Below are 23,179 nucleotides of genomic sequence, written 5' to 3' on the forward strand. Positions count from 1 at the left end.
GGAAAGACAAGCCTAACCTCTCCCCTCTCTGGGCCCCAGGTGACTGAGCCCCAGCTGAGGGAAGAAGTGCAACTGCCAACACCAGAGTCCGAAGGGATACATTCTAATAACAAGTATATCACATCAGCATATTATGCAGATAAGACATCTTAATTATCTATGTTACCCAACTAATTCTGATTCATCCACCACAAGTCACATACTCAGATATGTGGACACATACAATTAACATTTTGCATTACAGAGTCTGTGAACATTTTCATTTCATTAAATCATCAGTGGGCCAACATTGCAAATGTAAACAACGGAACAAATGCATCACATCCAAATATCACTTGATTATCTGCAGTGCTGGAGGAATGACACACAGATAAACACACACACAGTTTCAGAGTTTAAAAAAGGACCATTTAAAACAGAAGGAATCTGACCTACTCTATATTCAAACTCCATATTCAATTCATGTTTTCTAATAAAAACATACAAATATATGTTTTAGTATACTTTGTACAATTCAAGTTCATATGGTAAAAACAGGTAATCATTATCAGTCAACAATATAAGACAGCAAGTCCCCTGTGTGTATTCTCTCATGCCATTTCAGCTCCCCCGGCTGGTTGAAACTCATTCCACATTGGGAGCAGCGGTAAGGCTTCTCCCTGTGTGTATTCTCTCATGTTTTTTCAGATCCCCTGACCGGCCGAAAAACTTTCCACACTGAGAGCAGTGGTAAGGCTTCTGCCCTGTGTGTATTCTCTCATGTTTTTTCAGGTTCCCTAAATCGTTAAAACTCGTTCCACACAAGGAGCAGTGGTAAGGCTTCTCCCCTGTGTGTATTCTCTCATGCCGTTTCAGATTCACCAGCTGGCTGAAACCTTTTAAACACTGGGAGCAGTGGTAAGGCTTCTCACCTGTGTGTATTCTCTCGTGTAATTTCAAATTCCCTAACTGTTTAAAACACTTGCCACACTGGGAGCAGTGGTAAGGCTTCTCCCCTGTGTGTATTCTTTCATGTTTTTTCAGATTCCCTGACCGGTTAAAACTCTTTCCACACTGCGAGCAGTGGTAAGAATTCTCCCCTGTGTGTATTCTCTCGTGTTCATTCAAATTCCCTAACTGTTTAAAACACTTGCCACACTGGGAGCAGTGGTAAGAATTCTCCCCTGTGTGTATTCTCTCGTGTTCTTTCAGATTCCCTAACTGTTTAAAACACTTGCCACACTGGGAGCAGTGGTACGGCTTCTCCCCTGTGTGTATTCTCTGGTGTTTTTTCAGGTTCCCTAAATCGCTAAAACTCTTTCCGCACTGGGAGCAGTGGTAAGGCTTCTCCCCTGTGTGTATTCTCTCGTGTTTTTTCAGGTTCCCTAAATCGTTACAACTCTTTCCGCACTGGGAGCAGTGGTAAGGCTTCTCCCCTGTGTGTATTCTCTCATGCCGTTTCAGATGGGCCGGCTGGCCGAAACCCTTTCCACACTGGGAGCAGTGGTAAGGCTTCTCACCTGTGTGTATTCTCTCGTGTTCTTTCAGGTTCCCTAACTGTTTAAAACACTTGCCACAGTGGGAACACTGGTGTCTTCTTGTTGGTTTGGACGTCCCTGGCTCTGGATCCTCTGAGTCTGGACTTTCTCCTGCTAAAGACAGTGTGTTTTTAAAAAAAGAGACCTGAATGAAACCTCCACATGATAAATAGGCCTTGCTACGAGGGTAAATCCTAATCAGATCGCTCAATAACCTAAGGCCAGTTTTAGCAATCTTGGTGTGATTTTAAAACAAATGTTGTGGAGTTTCCTGGTAATTACTGATAATGTTTACATTACTTTTTTATTCATTCTGTTTTACAAGTCAGAACACAAAAAACTAAACCGTTCTTGGACACTCAAGACACAGACGTCGCTTAATTCCAATCGAGCAGGTGGTTCTAAATATATAACTTTCATAGCTGTATGATACAGAATGCGAGCTACAGTTGTGGCCAAAAGTTTTGAGAATGACACAAATATTAATTTCCACAAAGTTTGCTGATTCAGTGTCTTCAGATATTTTTGTCAGATGTTACTATGAAATACTGAAGTATAATTACAAGCATTTCATAAGTGTCAAAGGCTTTTATTGGCAATGACATGAAGTTGATGCAAAGAGTCATTATTTGCAGTGTTGACCCTTCTTTTGCAATACCTCTGGTACCATTCCTTATTCATGGCTGTGTTCTTAGGCAACATTGTGAGTGAGCCCACACCCTTGGCTGAAAAGCAACCCCACACATGGTCTCAGGATGCTTTACCGTTGGCAAGATACAGGACTGATGGAAGCGCTCACCTTGTCTTCTCCAGACAAGCTTTTTTCCAGATGCCCCAAACATTCGAAAATGGGATTCATCAGAGAAAATGACTTTACCCCAGTCCTCAGCAGTCCAATCCCTGTACCCTTTGCAGAATATCAGTTTGTGTGCAGATGCACTCACACCTGCCTGCTGCTATTCCTGAGCAAGCTCTGTACTGGTGGTGCCCCGATCCCGCAGCTGAATCAACTTTAGGAGACGGTCCTGGCGCTTGTTGGACTTTCTTGGGTGCCCTGAAGCCTTCTTCACAACAATTAAACCGCTCTGAAGCCTTCTTCACAACAATTAAACCGCTCTGAAGCCTTCTTCACAACAATTGAACCGCTCTCCTTGAAGTTATCGATGTTCCGATAAAAGGTTGATTTAGGTGCAATCTTACTGGCAGCAATATCCTTGCCTGTGAAGTCTTTTTTGTGCAAAGCAATGATGACGGCACGTGTTTCCTTGCAGGTAACCATGGGTGACAGAGGAAGAACAATGATTCCAAGCACCACCATCCTTTTGAAGCTTCCAGTTTTGGGGGGGATTCAGTTCATTTGCATGACAAAGAGGGACTTTGCAATTAATTACAATTCATCTGATCACTCTTCATAACATTCTGGAGTATATGCAAATTGCCATCATACAAACTGAGGCAGCAGACTGAAAATTCATATTTGTGTCATTCTCAAAACTTTTGGCCACAATTGTACACACTTCCTTAAAAACTTCTTATGGCTGCAGGGGGCGTATTGAGTAGCCAGATAATATGTGCCCATTTCAAACGGCGTCGTACTCAATTCTTGCTCGTACAATATGCATATTATTATTACAATTGGATAGAAAACACTCTCTAGTTTCTAAAAACGTTTGAATTATTTCTCTCAGTGAAACAGAAATCCTTCTGCAGCATTTTTCCTGACCAGGAAGTGAAATGTCAGAAATCTATGCTCTGTTCAACTGCATGCCTATACATGGGCGTGTGACGTAGGAGTCACAAACACTTCCTACGCCTTCCCCTGGTTGTCAAGATGCGGTGAGAGAAGAATTTGTCTATCTTGGTCAGAGGTGGAATAAAAGGTCTTTGTTTGACGTGACCGTCCATTTCCTGTTTCTGGAGCGCGCGAAAGAGGACATTGATATGGCTTCTGTTTAGCTGTCGTTATGAAAGACGAACATCTCCGTCTTAGATTTGATTTGATACATGTCACCATATCCTCGTAACGTATGTTTTTTCAATATAGTTTAATCAGATTATTGAAACTTTTTCGGGAGTTTTGCCGTGTTCCGTTTTCTAACTTTGTTGACGTTGGAGTAATCCGTGTCACTTGGCAAGTGCCCATGCTAAATGAAGAGGGATATTTGCCGTTCCAGATCAAAACAACAACTATTCTGGACAAAGGACACGGCGGAGGTAGCGGTCCTGCTGCTGGGTTGTTGCCCTCCTACGGCCTCCTCCACGTCTCCTGATGTACTGGCCTGTCTCCTGGTAGCGCCTCCATGCTCTGGACACTACGCTGACAGACACAACAAACCTTTTTGCCACAGTTCGCATTGATGTGCCATCCTGGATGAACTGCAATACCTGAGCCACTTGTGTGGGTTGTAGACTCTGTCTCATGCTACCACTAGAGTGAAAGCACCGCCAGCATTCAAAAGTGACCAAAACATCAGCCAGGAAGCATAGGAACTGAGAAGTGGTGTGTGGTCACCACCTGCAGAACCATTCCTTTTTTGGGGGTGTCTTACTAATTGCCTATAATTTCCACCTTTTGTCTATTTCATTTGCACAACAGCATGTGAAATTTATTGTCAATCAGTGTTGCTTCCTAAGTGGACAGTTTGATTTCACAGAAGTGTGATTGACTTGAAGTTACATTGTGTTGTTTAAGTGTTCCCTTTATTTTTTTGAGCAGTGTATTTGGGAAGATGTTCCTAAAACTGAGAGTAACTACAATAAACAAAAATATAAACGCAACATGTAAAGTGTTGGATGTTTCATGAGCTGAAAAAAAAGATTGCAGAATTTTTTACATCCCTGTTAGTTAACATTTATTCTTTGCCAAGATAATCCATCCACCTGACAGGTGTGGCATATCAAGCTGATTAAACAGCATGATCATTACACAAGTGCACCTTGTGCTGGGGAGAATAAAAGGCCACTAAAATGTGCAGTTCTGTCACACAACACAATGCCACAGATGTCTCAAGTTTTGAGGGAGCGTGCAATTGGCATGCTGACTGCAGGAATATCCACTGGAGCTGTTACCAGATAATTGAATGTTAAAATCTCTACCAGAAGCCGCCTCCAACGTCATTTTAGAGAATTTGGCAGTACATCCAACTGGCCTCACAACCACAGACCACATATAACGACGCCAGCCCAGGACCTCCACATTGTCTGAGACCAGCCACCAGAGTTGTATTTCTCTTTGAAATGAAGCCCTTTTGTGGGGAAAAACTAATTCTGATTGGCTGGGCCTGGCTCCGCAATGGGTGGGTGTATGCACTCCAGGGCTTACCAATGGCTGTGCCCCTGCCCAGTTATGTAAAGTCCATAGATCAGGGCCTCGTTTATTTATTTACAATCACTGACTCATATAAACTGTAAATTGTTGTTTATATTTTGGTTCAGTATACACACACACGTGCATTCGTTAAAAACTTCTCTAGGATAGGGGGCAGCAATTTCACGTTTGGATGAAAAGCATATCCAAATTAAACTGCCAGCTACTCATCTTCAGAAGATAAGATATGCATATTATTAGTATTATTGGATGGAAAACACTCTGAAGTTTCTAAAACTGTTTGAATGATGTCTGTGAGTATAACAGAACTCATATGGCAGGCGAAAACCTGAGAAAAATCCAACCAGGAAGTGGGAAATCTGAGGTTTGTAGTTTTCAACTCATTGCCTTTCGAATGTACAGTGTCTATGGGGTCATATTGCACATCCTAAGGCTTCCACGAGATGTCAACAGTCTTAGAACATTGTTTGAGGCTTCTACTGTGAAGGAGGGGGGAATGAGAGCTGTTTCAACCAGAGGTCTGCCAGAGTGGCATGAGCTGGTCATGCGCCTACACGTGAGAGCGACCTGCGTTCCATTGCAATTCTTAAGACAAAGGAATTCGCTGGTTGGAACATTATTGAAGATTTATGTTAAAAACAGCCTAAAGATTGATTCTATACATCGTTTGACATGTTTCTACGAACTGTAACATACATTTTTGAACTTTTCATCGGAACTTTCGCCTGGACTTGCCCGCGCCTCGTGAGCTTGAAATTGTTTACCAAACGCGCTAACAAAAGGAGGTATTTGGACATAAATGTTGGACTTTATCGAACAAAACAAACATCTATTGTTGAACTGGGATTCCTGGGAGTGCATTCTGAAGATCATCAAAGGTAGGTGAATATTTAAAACGCTATTTCTGACTCAACAACATGGCGGGTATCTGCATGGCTTGTGTCTGAGCGCCGTACTCGGATTATTGCATGGTTTGCTTTTTCCGTAAAGCTTTTTTGAAATCTGACACAGCGGTTGCATTAAGGAAAAGTATATCTATAATTCTGTGCATAATACTTGTATCTTTTATCAACTTTTACATGTTTATTATGAGGATTTCTGTAAATTGATGTGCCTCAAAATTTGCCGGATGTTTTCGATGCTCAACATCACTGACCATAAAGCGGCAATGTAAACTGAGATTTTTGGATATAAATATGAACTTTATCGAACAAAACATACATGTATTGTGTAACATGAAGTCCTATAAGTGCCATTTTATGAAGATCATCAAAGGTTAGTGATAAATTTAATTTAATCTATATTTCTGCTTTTTGTGACTCCTCTCTTTGGCTGGAAAATGGCTGTGTGTGTTTTTGTGACTAGGCTCTGACCAACATAATTATATGGTGTGCTTTCGCTGTAAAGCTTTTTTTGAAATCGGACACGATGGGTAGATTAACAAGAAGTTAAGCTTTAATTTGGTGTATTGCACTTGTGAATGCATCAAAGTTACATATTTCTAAAAAATATTTTTGAATTTAGCGCTCTGCCTTTTCAGCGGAATGTTGTCGAGGAGTTCCACTAGCCATAAGAAGTTTTAAGACTCCATAATGTTTCATCATTAGATGCTACAGTCCTCCTCCAAGACTCCATAATGTTTCATCATTAGATGCTACAGTCCTCCTTCAAGACTCCATAATGTTTCATCATTAGATGCTACAGTCCTCCTTCAAGACCCCATAATGTATAATCATTAGATGCTACAGTCCTCCTTCAAGACTCCATAATGTTTCATCATTAGATGCTACAGGCTACAAATCAACAATGGGTGTCATGAATCTTTACCACTTGCTCTGTAATATGAGTAGTATTCGGATTTCATTCAAACATTTCTTACATTAATATTGAAAATATAAATGTTGATTTTTGTATATATTGTTGAATATAATATACTGTAAGGGTATATCAGTTCCAGGATCTCTGCTAGTGTTAAAGTTATGGGCCATTATATACAGAGAAATTGTGGCGAAATCCTGCACGACTACGCTAAACTTGCCACGGTTTTGAAAATAGAATTCAGTGGTTCTGCGACTCGCAAACACGACAGCTCGTTGGCTAACAATATCAGACAAGCTCAAAATGAACACCCACAGACCTACTATCACCTGCTTTTTTCAGCTTACTTTGGCATGCTCACTGAAACGGGAATGGAAGACCTATTACCATTCAAACAACTGTTTCTGTCAAACATCTACTTCATCAACTACTTGGGCCCTACTGCCCACATTGGGTTGCCAATCTCGACGCTCTGAGAGCTTGTAAGCACCGCTTTTGAAGCATTAAAAGCAAGCCGGGCTAAGAGCCCGGACACCTCGACTTTCGAGCTTAGGCGGGAACCATCACTCCAATTAGAAGGTGCAGCATTAGGGACAGGTGCGGTAAAAGATGACGATCAAAGGGGGTGGCAACCAAGTAACCACCACACTGACAACCACTGCAGTAGCAATAGCTATGATGAACGTCCCCAATCGAACAGGTCCCGTAGAGATCAACTTGGCCGATATGTCCCTGCGCCTAACCCTCACAAAGGGTCAGGACACAAGAGTAACAAGCGCAACAAAGTGTTCAACAATGATCTAAACCCTAAGCGAAATGATATAGAAACTCTGATAAGAGATGTACTGCATCGTAAGAAATTTGAGAAAGAGGACAACATAACTAGGCGTAAAATTGTTGGGAACCAAGTCAGCCGAAACTAACGCAATTCGAGAGGACGTCAACATTTCCAATACCCCCGCCCCCACTCCAATCCCTGTCCAGGGACCACTCGTTCTAGATAAGCAGCTTTGCAACAGATGATTCCTCTCACATTCCGATAGAGGACCCACTGGGTCACATAGGTGAGTTATCCGTCTTGGAAATCGACACAGATTACAAACCGCTCGGTACTCCCAACCCACTCCATTATGTTGGGGATATGATGAGAAAACCCAACTCGAACAGGCCATACCTTAGAACAGTCCTGGAGGACTGTTTGACCTGTCACGCTCTCATAGATTCGGGTTTGACAATTTCACTCATATCCGAAACCTTGCTGGATGAACTAAAAGGGGCAGTGGACCCAACAAACCGTTGGTTGAAAACGGAACGTTGCGACACGAAGCTTAGGGGTTTCACCGAAGCTACCTCGCCACTATTCAAGTGTCTCCTACTTAAACTCAACTTCGAAAGCGATTACCATCGACATCGAACGGATGCTTATTGGGATAGATTTAATTGACCGTTTGGTACCACTAATGGATTGGAAAACCAACCAAATCTGGTGACAAATATGTATGCCAACTCCGTTGACTTCCCCGCATTCTTCCAAGGCTACCTGTCATACATTGCGCAACGGCGTGGGTTCGACGTCAGCATCTGCCACAAACCCGGTGAACTTGGTTATGACTTCGCCATTGGTGACAAATGACAAGGTGAGTTCAACTCGGAACTTAACCGAACATGAGGTTTTCCTGTGTGGCTTGGGTGATTCACCAGCAGACACATACCGACCTCCTCTGATAGGGGGCGTGTGCCTAAACGGCACTATGGTTGAGGATGCCAGACTGGCAACCTTGTCAGGAAAATCTGCAATCAGTTTGGAAATGATCAACGATGCTTGTGTAAATGTGATTTTCAGAGTATTTCTGTTATATGACCATATCCCCCGTGCATCCCGCGAATCCCCCGTGCATCCCGCAAAGGCGGAGGTGTTGCTAACATTTACGATATCAAATTTCAATTTACAAAAAAGAAAATGACGTTTTCGTCTTTTGAGCTTCTAGTCATGAAATCTATGCAGCCTACTCAATCACTTTTTATAGCTACTGTTTACAGGCCTCCTGGGCCATATACAGCATTCCTCTCTGAGTTCCCTGAATTCCTATCAGACCTTGTAGTCATAGCAGATCATATTCTAATTTTTGGTGATTTTAATATTCATGTGGAGAAGTCCACAGACCCACTCCAAAAGTCTTTCGGCGCCATCATCGACTCAGTGGGTTTTGTCCAACATGTCTCTGGACCTACTCACTGCCACAGTCATACTCTGGACCTAGTTTTGTCCCATGGAATAAATGTTGTAGATCTTAATGTTTTTCCACATAATCCTGGACTATCGGACCACCATTTTATTACGTTTGCAATCGCAACAAATAATCTGCTCAGACCCCAACCAAGGAGCATCAAAAGTCGTGCTATAAATTCTCAGACAACACAAAAATTCCTTGATGCCCTTCCAGACTCCTTCTGCCTACCCAAGAACGTCAGAGGACAAAAATCAGTTAACCACCTAACTGAGGAACTCAATTTAACCTTGCGCAATACCCTAGATGCAGTTGCACCCCTAAAAACGAAAAACATTTGTCATAAGAAACTAGCTCCCTGGTATACAGAAAATACCCGAGCTTTGAAGCAAGCTTCCAGAAAATTGGAACGGAAATGGCGCCACACCAAACTTTAAGTCTTCCGACTAGCTTGGAAAGACAGTACCGTGCAGTACCGAAGAGCCCTCACTGCTGCTCGATCATCCTACTTTTCCAACTTAATTGAGGAAAATAAGAACAATCCAAAATTTATTTTTGATACTGTTGCAAAGCTATCTAAAAAGCAGCATTCCCCAAGAGAGGATGGCTTTCACTTCAGCAGTAATAAATTCATGAACTTCTTTGAGGAAAAGATAATGACCATTAGAAAGCAAATTACGGACTCCTCTTTGAATCTGCGTATTCCTCCAGGGCTTAGCTGTCCTGGATCTGCACAGCTCTGCCAGGGCCTGGGATCGGGAGAGACACTTAAGTGTTTTAGTACTATATCTCTTGACACAATGATGAAAATAATCATGGCCTCTAAACCTTCAAGCTGCATACTGGATCCTATTTCTACTAAACTACTGAAAGAGCTGCTTCCTGTGCTTGGCCCTCCTATGTTGAACATAATAAACAGCTCTCTATCCACCGCATGTGTACCAAACTCACTAAAAGTGGCAGTAATAAAGCCTCTCTTGAAAAAGCCAAACCTTGACCCGGAAAATATAAAAAAAACTATCGGCCTATATCGAATCTTCCATTCCTCTCAAAAGTTTAAAAAAAAGCTGTTGCGCAGCAACTCACTGCCTTCCTGAAGACAAACAATGTGTACGAAATGCTTCAGTCTGGTTTAGCACTGAGACTGCACTTGTGAAGGTGGTAAATTACCTTTTAATGGCGTTAGACCGAGGCTCTGCATCTGTCCTCGTGCTACTAGACCTTAGTGCTGCCTTTGACAACATCGATCACCACATTCTTTTGGAGAGACTGGAAACCCAAATTGGTCTACACGGACAAGTTCTGGCCTGGTTTAGATCTTACCTGTCGGAAAGATATCAGTTTGTCTCTGTGAATGGTTTGTCCTCTGACAAATCAACTGTACATTTCGGTGTTCCTCAAGGTTCCGTTTTAGGACCACTATTGTTTTCACTATATATTTTACCCCTTGGGGATGTTATTCGAAAACATAATGTTAACTTTCACTGCTATGCGGATGACACACAGCTGTACATTTCAATGAAACATGGTGAAGCCCCAAAATTGCCCTCGCTAGAAGCCTGTGTTTCAGACATAAGGAAGTGGATGGCTGAAAACTTTCTACTTTTAAACTCGGACAAAACAGAGATGCTTGTTCTAGGTCCCAAGAAACAAAGAGATCTTCTGTTAAATCTGACAATTAATCTTGATGGTTGTAAAGTCGTCTCAAATAAAACTGTGAAGGACCTCGGCGTTACTCTTGACCCTGATCTCTCTTTTCACGAACATATCAAGACTGTTTCAAGGACAGCTTTTTTCCATCTACGTAACATTGCAAAAATCAGACATTTTCTGTCCAAAAATGATGCAGAAAAATTAATCCATGCATTTGTTACTTCTAGGCTAGACTACTGCAATGCTCTACTTTCCGGCTACCCGGATAAAGCACCAAATAAACTCCAGATAGTGCTAAATACGGCTGCTAGAATCCTGACTAGAACCAAGAAATTTGATCATATTACTCCAGTGCTAGCTTCCCTACACTGGCTTCCTGTTAAGGCAAAGGCTGATTTCAAGGTTTTACTGTTAACCTATAAAGCGTTACATGGGCTTGCTCCTACCTATCTTTCCGAGTTGGTCCTGCCGTACATATCTATACGTACGCTATGGTCACAAGACGCAGGCCTCCTAATTGTCCCTAGAATTTCTAAGCAAACAGCAGGAGGCAGGGCTTTCTCCTATAGATCTCCATTTTTATGGAACGGTCTGCCTACCCATGTGAGAGACGCAGACTCGGTCTCAACCTTTAAGTCTTTACTGAAGACTTATCTCTTCAGTAGGTCATATGATTGAGTGTAATCTGGCCCAGGAGTGTGAAGGTGAACGGAAAGGCTCTGGAGCAACGAACCGCCCTTGCTGTCTCTGCCTGGCCGGTTCCCCTCTCTCCACTGGGATTCTCTGCCTCTAACCCTATTACAGGGGCTGAGTCACTGGCTTACTGGTGCTCTTTCATGCCGTCCCTAGGAGGGGTGCGTCACTTGAGTGGGTTGAGTTACTGACGTGATCTTCCTGTCTGGGTTGGCGCCCCCCCTTGGTTTGTGCTGTGGTGGAGATCTTTGTGGGCTATACTCGGCCTTGTCCCTGGGTTGTAAGTTGGTGGTTGAAGATATCCCTCTAGTGGTGCGGGGGCTGTGCTTTGGCAAAGTGGGTGGGGTTATATCCTTCCTGTTTGGCCCTGTCCGGGGGTATCATCGGATGGGGCCACAGTATCTCCTGACCCCTCCTGTCTCAGCCTCCAGTATTTATGCTGCAGTAGTTTATGTGTCCGGGGCTAGGGTCAGTTGGTTATACCTGGAGTACTTCTCCTGTCTTATCCAGTGTCCTGTGTGAATTTAAGTATGCTCTCTCTAATTCTCTCGTTCTCTCTTTCTTTCTCTCTCTCGGAGGACCTGAGCCCTAGGACCATACGTCAGGACTACTGGGCATGATGACTCCTTGCTGTCCCCAGTCCACCTGGCCTTGCTGTTATTCCAGTTTCAACTGTTCTGCCTTCGGTTATGGAACCGCCACCTGTCCCAGACCTGCTGTTTTCAAGTCTTAATGATCGGCTATGAAAAGCCAACTGACATTTATTCCTGATTATTATTTGACCATGCTTGTCACTTATGAACATTTTGAACATCTTGGCATAGTTCTGTTATAATCTCCACCCGGCACAGCCAGAAGAGGACTGGCCACCCCTCATAGCCTGGTTCCTCTCTAGGTTTCTTCCTAGGTTTTGGCCTTTCTAGGGAGTTTTTCCTAGCCACCGTGCTTCTTCACCTGCATTGCCTGCTGTTTGGGGTTTTAGGCTGGGTTTCTGTACAGCACTTTGAGATATTAGCTGATGTACTAAGGGCTATATAAAATAAACTTGATTTGATTTATATGATGTGGCTCTCTGCAATTTCTCTGGATATTTTGGAGGCATTTCTGAACATGGTGCCAATGTAAACTGAGATTTTTGGATATAAATATGCACATTATCGAACAAAACATACATGTATTGCGTAACATTATGTCCTATGAGTGTCATCTGATGAAGATCATCAGAGGTTAGTGATTAATTTTATCTCTATTTCTGCTTTTTGTGACTCCTATCTTTGGCTGGAAAAATGTCTGTGTTTTTTTTGACTTGGTGGTGATCTAACATAATCATATGCTGTGCTTTCGCTGTAAAGCATTTTTGAAATCGGACACGATGGGTAGATTAATAAGATGTTTATCTTTCATTTGCTGTATTGGACTTGTTAATGTGTGAAAGTTACATATTTCAAAAAAATATTTTTGAATTACCCGCGCTGCCTTTCAGCGGAATGTTGTCGAGGGGTTCTGCCAGCGGAACGCATGTCCTAGACAGGTTTAAGGGGTATTTGTGTGTAGATTGAATCAGGCTGTAACGTAACAAAATATGGAAAAGTCAAGGTGTCTGAATACTTTCCGGAGGCACTGTATGTAGCCATGTTATGAAGTACGAAAAGGCTTGTTCAGTCACATGTCATGAATTCACTATGACATCATATTTATATACATTTATATCAATACAAAGTGTTTTTTTCTCAAACATAAATAAACAATTCCAGGTGAAAACCAAAGGCCATAGCTGTAATACAATAACAAACTGGCAAAGCAGCAGAGTGAGGCCCGCATCCAGCAACGTCACAAGTCACGTTTTGCAGCTGTTTCAGTACAGCACTACAGGGAGAGAGAAAACTCCACTGGACTAGTTTCAATGTATGGAATCACTTCAGAGTTTCTGGATTTTGGGTAAACTTCTCCTTTAACCTCACTAGGGTAGGGGGCAGCATTCGGGATTTTGGATGAAAAGCGTGCCCAAAGTAATCTGCCTGCTACTCAGGCCCAGAAGCTAGGGTATGCAAATTAGTAGATTTGGATAGAAACCACTCCAAAGTTTCTAAAACTGTTAAAAAAATGTCTGTGAGTATAACAGAACTGAAATGGCAGGTGAGAACCTGAGGAAAATCCATCCAGGAAATGCTTTTATTTTGAAATGCCTGTTTTTCCATTGAAAGCCTATCCACCATACAAAGACTTATGACGCAGGTCACTATCTCTATTGCTTCCTCAACATGTGGCCAGTCTTTAGGCATCGTTTCAGGCTTTTACTCTGAAAAATGAGGGAGAAACAGCACGTTCAATGAGTGTACAGTGGAAATTTCCAGCCATGAGCCCAGCGCATGATCGGAAGGGCGCATTTCTTGTTTCTCCTCTTCTATTGACGAAGCTTTTGTCCGGTTGAAATATGATCGATTATTTATGACAAAAACAACAATGAGGCTGGATTATAAACACTGTTTGACATGTTTCTACGAAATTTTATGGTACTTTTCAGATTTTTTGACTGCTGTGACCGCGCTTTGTTCCAATGTATTACTGAACAAAACGCACCAAGAAAACTGAGGTTTTTGGACATAAAGAGTGACTTTATCGAACAAAACAAACATTTATTGTGTAACATGGAGTCTTCGGAGTGCAACCATATGAAGATCAAAGGTAAGTGATACATTTTAACGCTATTTCTGGCTTTTGTTACTCTTCTTCTTGGCTGCTAACTGTTTGTAATGATTTGTCTGCTGGGCGCTGTTCTCAGATAATCGCATGGTTTGCTTTCGACGGAAAGCCTTTTTGAAATCTGACACAGTGGTTGGATTAACAAGAAGTTTATCTTTAAGCTGGTGTATAACATTTGTGTCTTTCATGTATGTAGATTATGAGAATTTCTGTTTTGTTGAGTTTCAAGCTCTGAAATTTCACCGGATGTTGTTTGAGACAGTGTTTTACTGAACAAAACGCGCTAACAAACAGAGGTTTTTGGATATGAAGAGGGACTTGATCGAACAAAACAAACATTTATTGGGTAACTGGGAGTTTTGTGACTGTAATCATATGAAGATCATCAAAGGTAAGTGATTAATTTTAATCGCTATTTCTGACTTATGTTACTCGTCTACATGGCCGGTTACTGTTTGTTATGATTTGTCTGCTGGGCGCTGTTCTCAGATAATCGCATGGTTTGCTTTCGCCGTAAAGTCTTTTTTGAAATCTGACACCGTGGCTGGATGAACAAGAACTTAATCTTTAAACCGATGTATAACACTTGTATGTTTCATGAATTTTTATAATGAGTATTTCTGTTTTGGAATTTGGCGCTCTGTAATTTCACTGGATGTTGGCCAGGTGGGACGATAGCGTCCCACACCCCCTAGAGAGGTTTTAAAGCATCATTGAGAAATAATATATTGAAGTTGGAACATTTGTGACTAGACTAGAGATTAAGAATGTTGGGCCATTAACCAAGAAGTCGCTGGTTCGAATCCGAACGCCCGCAAGGTAGAAAAAAGCTGCCGTTCTACCCTTGAGCAAGGCAGTTAACCCCCAACAACTGCTTCCCGGGCGCCGATAACGTGGACGTCGATTAAGGCAGCCCCCGCACCACTCTGATTCAGAGGGGTTGGGTTCAATGCGGAAGACACATTTAGGGTGAATGGATTCAGTTGTGACTGACTAGATATCCCCTTTCCTTTCCCATCCCAGTCCTCCTTTAAGACTCCATAATGTTTCATCATTAGATGCTACAGTCCTCCTTTAACCTGTCTAGCCCCGGGGTTCCGCTAGCGGAACGTTTCACAAAAAAAATAAAAAATTGGTGAAATGACATATTTATACATATTTAGCTTCAATTAAATCAGAAGTGTTATACACCAAATCAAAGCTATACCTCTTGTTAATCTAGCCAATATGTCTGATTTCGAAAAGCTTCACTGCAAAAGCGATTATCGATCAGTAAACAACAGTAAACAACACAGGTGCAGTTACAGCAAAGTACATTAGTCACGAAAGTCAGAAATAGCAATAAAAATCATCAATTACCTTAGGTAATTTTCTTCTTTTGGCAATCCTAAAGGTCACGACGAAACAATCAAGTGGCGTTTTGTTCGATATAATCCATTTTTATAGCCTAACACGAAACATTTTGTGGAAAATTCAGCGTCCTTCAACTTTGGACGTAACATTCATTGTAATTCCTCACTCTAAAGGGACGTTTATCAAGTCAAGTTCGGTTTCATTACAATCCTCTGTTTGTTAGTAAAACAACCAAACTTCATGGTTCTTTTCCCGGGACATATTGACCGAAAAAAATTGATTTGAACACACCAAACAACGACCTCATTACGCGCAAATCAGGTGGCCTGTCCTTCGTTGATTGACTGTATTTCGGACCAATGACCACTGATCTTCTTGAAATCTAGTTGGATAGATAGCCAATGAACTGAGGTAAATGGGAACATGTAATGGTTCGACCCGGGAAGAATATCCTTTGTCCTAAACTCGTGCGTACACACAGCCATTCGCCATTGAAAATTCTACAAGAAACAGACACGCCGTTTACGCACCGCAACAGTTTATTTTAGAGCATGTTCAAGACATAATAATGGCAAATAAATCAGTCAAAGCAAAGACGAAGACAAAGTACACGGACTTAAACGATATAATTGAGGAAATTGATAGAGATAGTGAACACCATAATGAATCTAGTGAGTCTAATCAATCTTTTGATTCTGAATTTGAGGAGATGTTCCTCTACGGGGAAGACGCAGTTTTGGATCGGTGAGTAACGTTGTTTGAAATTAGTAATATCAAATATAATTCATTTGAGTTGTTTGAGATATTTGTATTTTATTTGCCTTATATAAAAATATGACTAGGACATGAAATATAAAGTACACAAGTATATTGAAATGTAGAAAGTACATATTGCTCTACATTGTGGGTGTATGTCTGTGTGTCTGTATAATTATTACCTAATTGTTTACATGTATTTTCTATCTAAAATGGAATGGACAACCTCACCATAGGCACTATTTGTATATATAATATGTGTCTGTGTCTTTATTTCACAGTCCCAGCGATTCTGATTGGGAGCCAAGGTGCAAATCCCCCACTGAAGCTGGTCCATCCAGGAGGGGTCTGTTCTAGAGGAAGATGTGGCCCCACCATCTCCACTTTTCCGCCCAAAACGCCCAGTAGGCCCTCAATTGGACCTGACTTCCAAATACACCCCCATGCAACTTTTCCAGTTGTTTTTCACCTCGGCAGTTGTTGATACCCTGGTGATGAACACTAATAAATATGGGGCTAAGAAGCAGGAAGGCAAGACAGAGACATGGAAGGACATTTCCATTTCAGATCTGTTTTGCTACCTGTCTATGGTCATCTACATGGGGCTGGTGAAGTTGAAAACCCTCAAACACTACTGGAAAACTGCACCACTCTATCAACTGCCTTTCCCCTCAACGGTCATGTCTAGGAAAAGGTTTCTGACAATTTCATGGGCGCTTCACATCAGTGACCCAGAAGTTGATAAGGACAACGAGACGAAACGAGGCACGGCAGGGTTTGATAAGCTCTGCAAGATCAAACCTCTCTACCACGATATCGTTGAGGCCTGCAAGAATAATTTTCAGCCCGCCCAGAACCTTTCCATAGATGAGAGAATGGTAGCCTCAAAGGCCAGAATTGGCCTAAAACAGTACATGCGCAACAAACCGACAAAATGGGGTTACAAGCTGTTTGTTTTGGCCGATTCTGCGTGTGCATACACGTGCAATTTTTTTGTTTATGAGGGGAAGAACACTTGTGCGAGCGGTAAGGGACTCAGTTATGACTCTGTGATGCAGTTATTAGATTTCCAGCTGCTGGGGAAGGGCTACAAACTATTTGTAGACAACTTCTACACAAGCCCTACCCTGTTCACAAACCTGAGGAAGCTGGAGATGTGGGCCTGTGGCACCATTCGGACCAACAGAGTGGGCTTTCCAAAAACCAGGGTGAACGACATGCCTAAGCGGGCTGAGCGGGGTACCATGAGATGGATCCGTGAAGATGGGCTGCTCTTTGTGAAGTGGATGGACACTCGAGAGGTAGTCATGTGCTCCACTATTCACAAGTCCTTCGGTGGGGATCACGTTGTTCGACGTTTGAAAGGTCCTACATGCGCTTGGACTGCCAGAAATGTCCCCATTCCAGATGCTGTGAGGGATTACAACAAGAGCATGGGGGGTGTAGACCTATCGGATGCGCTGATAGGATATTATAATGTCCTTCACAAAACCATGAAATGGTACAAAACGCTGTTCTATCATTTTATTGACATTGCTGTGGTGAATTCCTTCATCCTCCAGAAGGAAATGGCCAAGAACTGTGGACAGCCCCCCATCTCACAGCTAGCCTTTAGGGAGCAGCTCATCCAGGAGCTTGCTAACTACAGCAAGAACACTGTAGCACCTTCTGTCCCCTCTACCTCTGTCCCTTCTGCTCCAACCAGCGGTACGCACATGCTGAAATTCATCATTGCAGGCAGGGATGTGCCTCAGGGAAAAAAAGGCTCAGTAGGGCGGCTTCGTTGTGCCCTGTGCCATAAGAAGTCCCCTGTCACCTGCAACACCTGTGCTGTGACCCTCTGTTTCACACCAGAGAGAGACTGCTATGGGATATGGCATCAGGAGCGCAACATTGTGTAGAGGACTGAGAGTCTTCACATGATTGAACATTTGAAGTGTAAATAGTTACCGTTGTTAATTTTTATTTATTTTTAATATTCTTTTTTTCTTCTTGAATTTTTCAAATATATATATTTTGGGGTATGTTACAATAATTGTTTTGTATTTTGTATATAGTTATTTGTATCATTGTACCAATTCGGCCACTTGGGTACATTTGGGAAACTTGTGAGGGAGACCTGGTTGACTTCATGCTCAATGGCATGTACCTTACTCATTCCTGAAGGTATCCATCTGAAACTTTGGTCAAATACTGTTGCCTACTTATGTTCGGATTTGAAATGATCCCCAGTATCATAACTGAATGTTTGGCCTTTCTTGTTGATTTTTAAAGATGCAACAACAGTAAAAGAACAAAAAACGTCTGTTGATTTCCTTGTATTTTCTTCTACCAGATCTATTGTGTTATATTCTCCTACATTCAATTCACATTTACACAAACTCCAGAATGTTTCCTTTCAAATGATACCAAGAATATGCATATCCTTCCTTCTAGGCCTGAGCTACAAGCAGTTAGATTAGGGTATGTTTTCAGGTGGAAATTGAGGAAAGGGGGGGCAGTCACAAACAGGTTAAGAGAGATCTTTGATGAAAACCTGCTCCAGAGCAGAACCTGCTGCTTGAACAGAGTTCTGAGTATAGGGTCTGAATACTTAAGTAAATGTAATATTTCAGTTTTGTATTTTTTGATAAATTAGCAAAATTATCAAACAAAAATGTTTTTGCTTTGTCAGTATGGGGTATTATGTTTTTAGAAAAAGGCTGTAATGTAACAAAATGTGGAAAAAGTCAAGGGGTCTGAATACTTTCAGGAGGCACTGTACTCTCCGATAGCAACGGCCAATAGCAGACCACTTCCTGTATCAGGGACATAGTCGCTCCTGTCTTCCATGTGTGAAAGGTAACCTGGTGAATATCATAGAATCAGGGTTCTGTTAGGTAACCTGGTGAATATCATAGAATCAGGGTTCTGTTAGGTAACCTGGTGAATATCATAGAATCAGGGTTCTGTTAGGTAACCTGGTGAATATCATAGATTTAGGGTTCTGTTAGGTAACCTGGTGAATATCATAGAATCAGGGTTCTGTTAGGTAACCTGGTGAATATCATAGAATCAGGGTTCTGTTAGGTAACCTGGTGAATATCATAGAATCAGGGTTCTGTTAGGTAACCTGGTGAATATCATAGAATCAGGGTTCTGTTAGGTAACCTGGTGAATATCATAGAATCAGGGTTCTGTTAGGTAACCTGGTGAATATCATAGAATCAGGGTTCTGTTAGGTAACCTGGTGAATATCATAGAATCAGGGTTCTGTTAGGTAACCTGGTGAATATCATAGAATCAGGGTTCTGTTAGGTAACCTGGTGAATATCATAGAATCAGGGTTCTGTTAGGTAACCTGGTGAATATCATAGAATCAGGGTTCTGTTAGGGAACCTGGTGAATATCATAGAATCAGGGTTCTGTTAGGTAACCTGGTGAATATCATAGAATCAGGGTTCTGTTAGGTAACCTGGTGAATATCATTGAATCAGGGTTCTGTTAGGTAACCTGGTGAATATCATAGAATCAGGGTTCTGTTAGGGAACCTTCAGTTCTATTTCAGTGACTCGTTAGTCTCTCACTTTGGGGATATAGTCAACTACCACAGAGCTCATATACTCTCTGATGCCAAGTCTAGACAGGATCATCCCTCAGAGGTCCCCACTCTACTCACCGTATGTGTAGTGATGTCCAGTCAGTAGAACCTCATGAAGGTACATCACCACAACATGCTGCATTACAGATCTCTTGAACAGAGATGCCTTTGAACAATGCCTATGTTGTAGCCATACCTCTGGTGGATTGAGCCATCAAGCCCTCCGGAGGTGTCAGATCCTTGCTACTATAGAATCTCATGAAGATATGGGGGTGTAACTCATTATACGGATATAATGGCTGAAGTAAAGCAGTTTTAAACAATATAAATCTATTTTCTATTCTTTCCAGCGGCTCCAACAGCAGAAATGGTCTCAAGCAAAACATAAAAATCCCAGGATGGGACTAGCTGTTTGGGTACTGGGCGTAGGTGACCCTTCATAAAACAACAGATCAGGGGGTGTTCCACTGTATAGTTGTTGCAGCCTAAATGGCAGCCAAATATACATTTATAGTTGAAAAGGTTTTCCTTCGTCAGAAGGCAGAGTAGCTCTGAAACAGAGCAACAAAGGGGCTGATTTGTTTCTGATCTCACCATCTGTTAAATACACTGTGCTATAGTAATTATTGTGCTATAGTGAGTGTGTGGCTCTAGAACTCTGAATAAAGTTTATTCTCAAGGAGAGCGGTCACGTGTGTTGAGAAGCAGAGGATCACTGGTTTGAGCCTGGTATGGGGACAGGGACAGTGGAGGAATTTCAACTGTTAGCATCAGTTACACATTTTATTAATAAAGTTAGTCATTTCCAAATGAAACCATCTTCTGTAAGGTCAATATGTTGGAGTTCAGGATTTATTTGACCTGTTAAAGTAGGAAATGAAATTAACTTTGTCCATTACAAAGATGGAGGTCAAGACAAAAAAAGGAGCTTGTTTTAAAAAATATATTGGCCCGTTTAACAAGTTGTGTAGATCAGATGTTAATGAAGCAATACAGACCACATTTAAGTGTCTGGAGTTTAGTTTGTGTGTTCTAGAGTCTTCTAAAGAAAGGGGGGGTTGACTGGGACAGGCAATGTAACATCCATCATGTTTTAAGGAAAAGGTTTTGTAAAAAGCACCTTACATCAGATCATCTTGAAACTTTCTCTCTAAAGCCAACTTTCATCAAGGTTTTATATGGTCTATTGGTTTCTCTCTTTTCATTGGCAGAATCCTTTTTCAGTGTTATATTCATAACATCCATATCCACCAGTCTATCTTCCTGTCAACTAACAGAACTCTGCTGGTTGTCCTGGTAACATAAACCAGTCTATCTTCATGTCAACTAACAGAACTCTGCTGGTTGTCCTGGTAACATAAACCAGTCTATCTTCATGTCAACTAACAGAACTCTGCTGGTTGTCCTGGTAACATAAACCAGTCTATCTTCCTGTCAACTAACAGAACTCTGCTGGTTGTCCTGGTAACAGATACCAGTGGGCAGATCTATTGTATTTGTTCAAACTAAACTACAGCACTTACTTTGATGAGTCAAATCTGATCCTTTCTTCTCTTCTTCTCCTCTCACAGTTCCACTCAGCCCCGATGTTTTCCTGCAGTCCATCAGCAGCACAGACAACCTCTTCATATCCAGCAGTAAGGTGCTACCGGGAGAGGCATGACACGGGGACTCCGGGAGGGTGAAAGGGCTAGCGTTGTCCTGGTAACCATAAAGAGGGGACACAGACACATATCATTATGAATGCTTATGTCATCGCTGTCATGAAGTGGTTTACAGAAACCCAGCCCAGACCCTGATAGAGCAAGCTGTATGTTAGACCAGACCAAGCTGTACCATCTGGTGTTCTGTTCTGGAGAGACTCTTCTCTGACTCGTCAGCATCAGGATGTTGTTGAGGCTCCCCAGAGGATCCACAATAGTCATGTCTCTCTCCTGTGTGAATGAGAACATCAAACAGATAGTGAACTTACGACCGTCTATTATAATCATAGGGTCTTACAAGAGGCATTAATCTCTCTAAACAGGGTCTAAAATGCAAATCTTAAAGGGTCGTTCCACTGAATGGGCCCCTTTCGCATACCTTTGATATTTTAAGTATAAATTATGCTCCAACATTGCATTTTAAAAGCCTGTTATACTAGATGATGCACTTTAATGTAGAACACATGGATAATTTAATAAATCTATTTTGAAAGTCCACAAAATATATGTACCAATGGCAGATAAAAACTAACAAAGGCAGATGGCCCCTTTAACAATTCCTACAGTACTGAACAACATATTCAAGTGAAGAACTTCAGTAGAATGCCCCTTAAAATCCCCACATTAGTTAAACTAACGGCATAGTGTGTGACTCTGTTTTTAAGACAGTACTCACTGGTGTTAATCTGATATTCTGTCTCCTCCTCTTTCACTCTCAAAACGTCTTCCTTCTTCACCTCTACTGAGATAGCATCATCTTCCTCTCTAAAAGGTTCTTCCTCTGTTTCCTCTATAACATCCTCTTCTTCTTTCACGACAATGTTCAGCCTCAGAGCTTCTTTCTGCACACAGCAGACCTCTTCTTTAACAGGGGATAAGTAGTTGAGTGAGCTCATGGTCTGGGATGTTAGAATTAGCGACTAGCCTAGTGCTAGGCTCAGTATCAATGTTTAACAACTTTGCAAATTGAACAAGCAAATTAGGTTAAAGTTAACCAGTTGATACGTCAACTGAACTGCGTTAACAACACTGAGATTAGCTAATGTACATTAACATGGTCTAAAGCGTCAATCTTTCAGTTTAATGTTGGCTAGCAAGCTACCGAAGTGGTTGAAAGAGTAGCCGTGTTATTGTTGAGTAGCCGCGTTGTTGTTCCTGAAGAAGCGTCTGGTCCAGTCCATTATACGTCACGCAAGAATCAACACCTGAAAGACGCATATCCCCGTCTGCTGGCTGGAGTGGGTAACGCAGTTTGGAAACAATTGTTACTACACTTTCTGTATTGGAAAAAACGTCATAATAATTTAACAATAAGCTGATATATTGTAAATGATGAATACATACTTCTATGAATAGGTAGTGTTTTAATAAACATTTGCTCCGTTCATTTTTCACATTCGTTTTTATATAGATGTGACGTTACTATTCCATTAAAGCTACGCTCTTTAAGATACCAATCATCCTGTAAACCAGGGGTGGGCAACTCCAGTCCTCGGGGCCTGATTGATGTCACACCTTTTCTCCCTCTTTAGCAAACACAGCTGCTTAATCAAACTGCATTCTAAACTGAAGATTATGATTAGGTGATTATTGGAGTCAGGTGTGTTAGCTGGGGCTGGAAACTATGATCCCTAGTTGTCACTAGTTAAATCCCCTTCAATCAGTGTAGATGAAGGGGAGGAGACAAGTTAAAAAAGGCATTTTAGGCCTTGAGACAAATGAGACATGGATTGTGTATGTGTGCCATTCAGAGGGTGAATGGGGAAGACAAAATATTTAAGAGCCTTTGAACAGGGTAGGGTAGTAGGTCCCAGGCGCCGGTTTGTGTCAAGAACTGCAACGCTACT

The 23,179-nt window shown here is 41.8% G+C and overlaps 1 protein-coding gene across 2 annotated transcripts; it reads right to left on the minus strand.

The window, feature by feature from the left end:
- Nucleotides 1–263: 263 nt before the first annotated feature.
- On the minus strand, nucleotides 264–22,502 carry LOC129843075 (zinc finger protein ZFP2-like). Of its 2 annotated transcripts, none has more exons than XM_055911830.1 (4): nucleotides 22,009–22,502; nucleotides 21,466–21,563; nucleotides 21,153–21,330; nucleotides 264–1,628 (listed from the first exon to the last, which is right to left on the minus strand). In XM_055911830.1, exons 1-4 carry the CDS (start codon nucleotides 22,226–22,228, stop codon nucleotides 625–627), a joined length of 1,500 nt encoding a protein of 499 aa, XP_055767805.1. In that variant the 5' UTR covers nucleotides 22,229–22,502; the 3' UTR covers nucleotides 264–624. The 2 variants fall into 2 exon arrangements, with proteins under 2 accessions (XP_055767805.1, XP_055767804.1); XM_055911829.1 differs by having other exon boundaries at nucleotides 264–1,631.
- Nucleotides 22,503–23,179: the final 677 nt, after the last annotated feature.

The sequence above is a fragment of the Salvelinus fontinalis genome, unplaced genomic scaffold (genome assembly GCF_029448725.1).
Source record: "Salvelinus fontinalis isolate EN_2023a unplaced genomic scaffold, ASM2944872v1 scaffold_0097, whole genome shotgun sequence".
Taxonomy (NCBI): Eukaryota; Metazoa; Chordata; class Actinopteri; order Salmoniformes; family Salmonidae; genus Salvelinus; species Salvelinus fontinalis.

Excerpts from the sequence above, each read along its gene's own strand:
- LOC129843075 (XM_055911829.1), bottom strand. The coding sequence starts at position 22,228 with ATGAGCTCACTCAACTACTTATCCCCTGTTAAAGAAGAGGTCTGCTGT. Across the intron at positions 21,331-21,465 it reads CCAGAACAGAACACCAGATG|GACAACGCTAGCCCTTTCAC; the intron begins GTACAGCTTGGT and ends TATGGTTACCAG. Across the intron at positions 1,632-21,152 it reads ATCAGATTTGACTCATCAAA|CAGGAGAAAGTCCAGACTCA; the intron begins GTAAGTGCTGTA and ends CACTGTCTTTAG.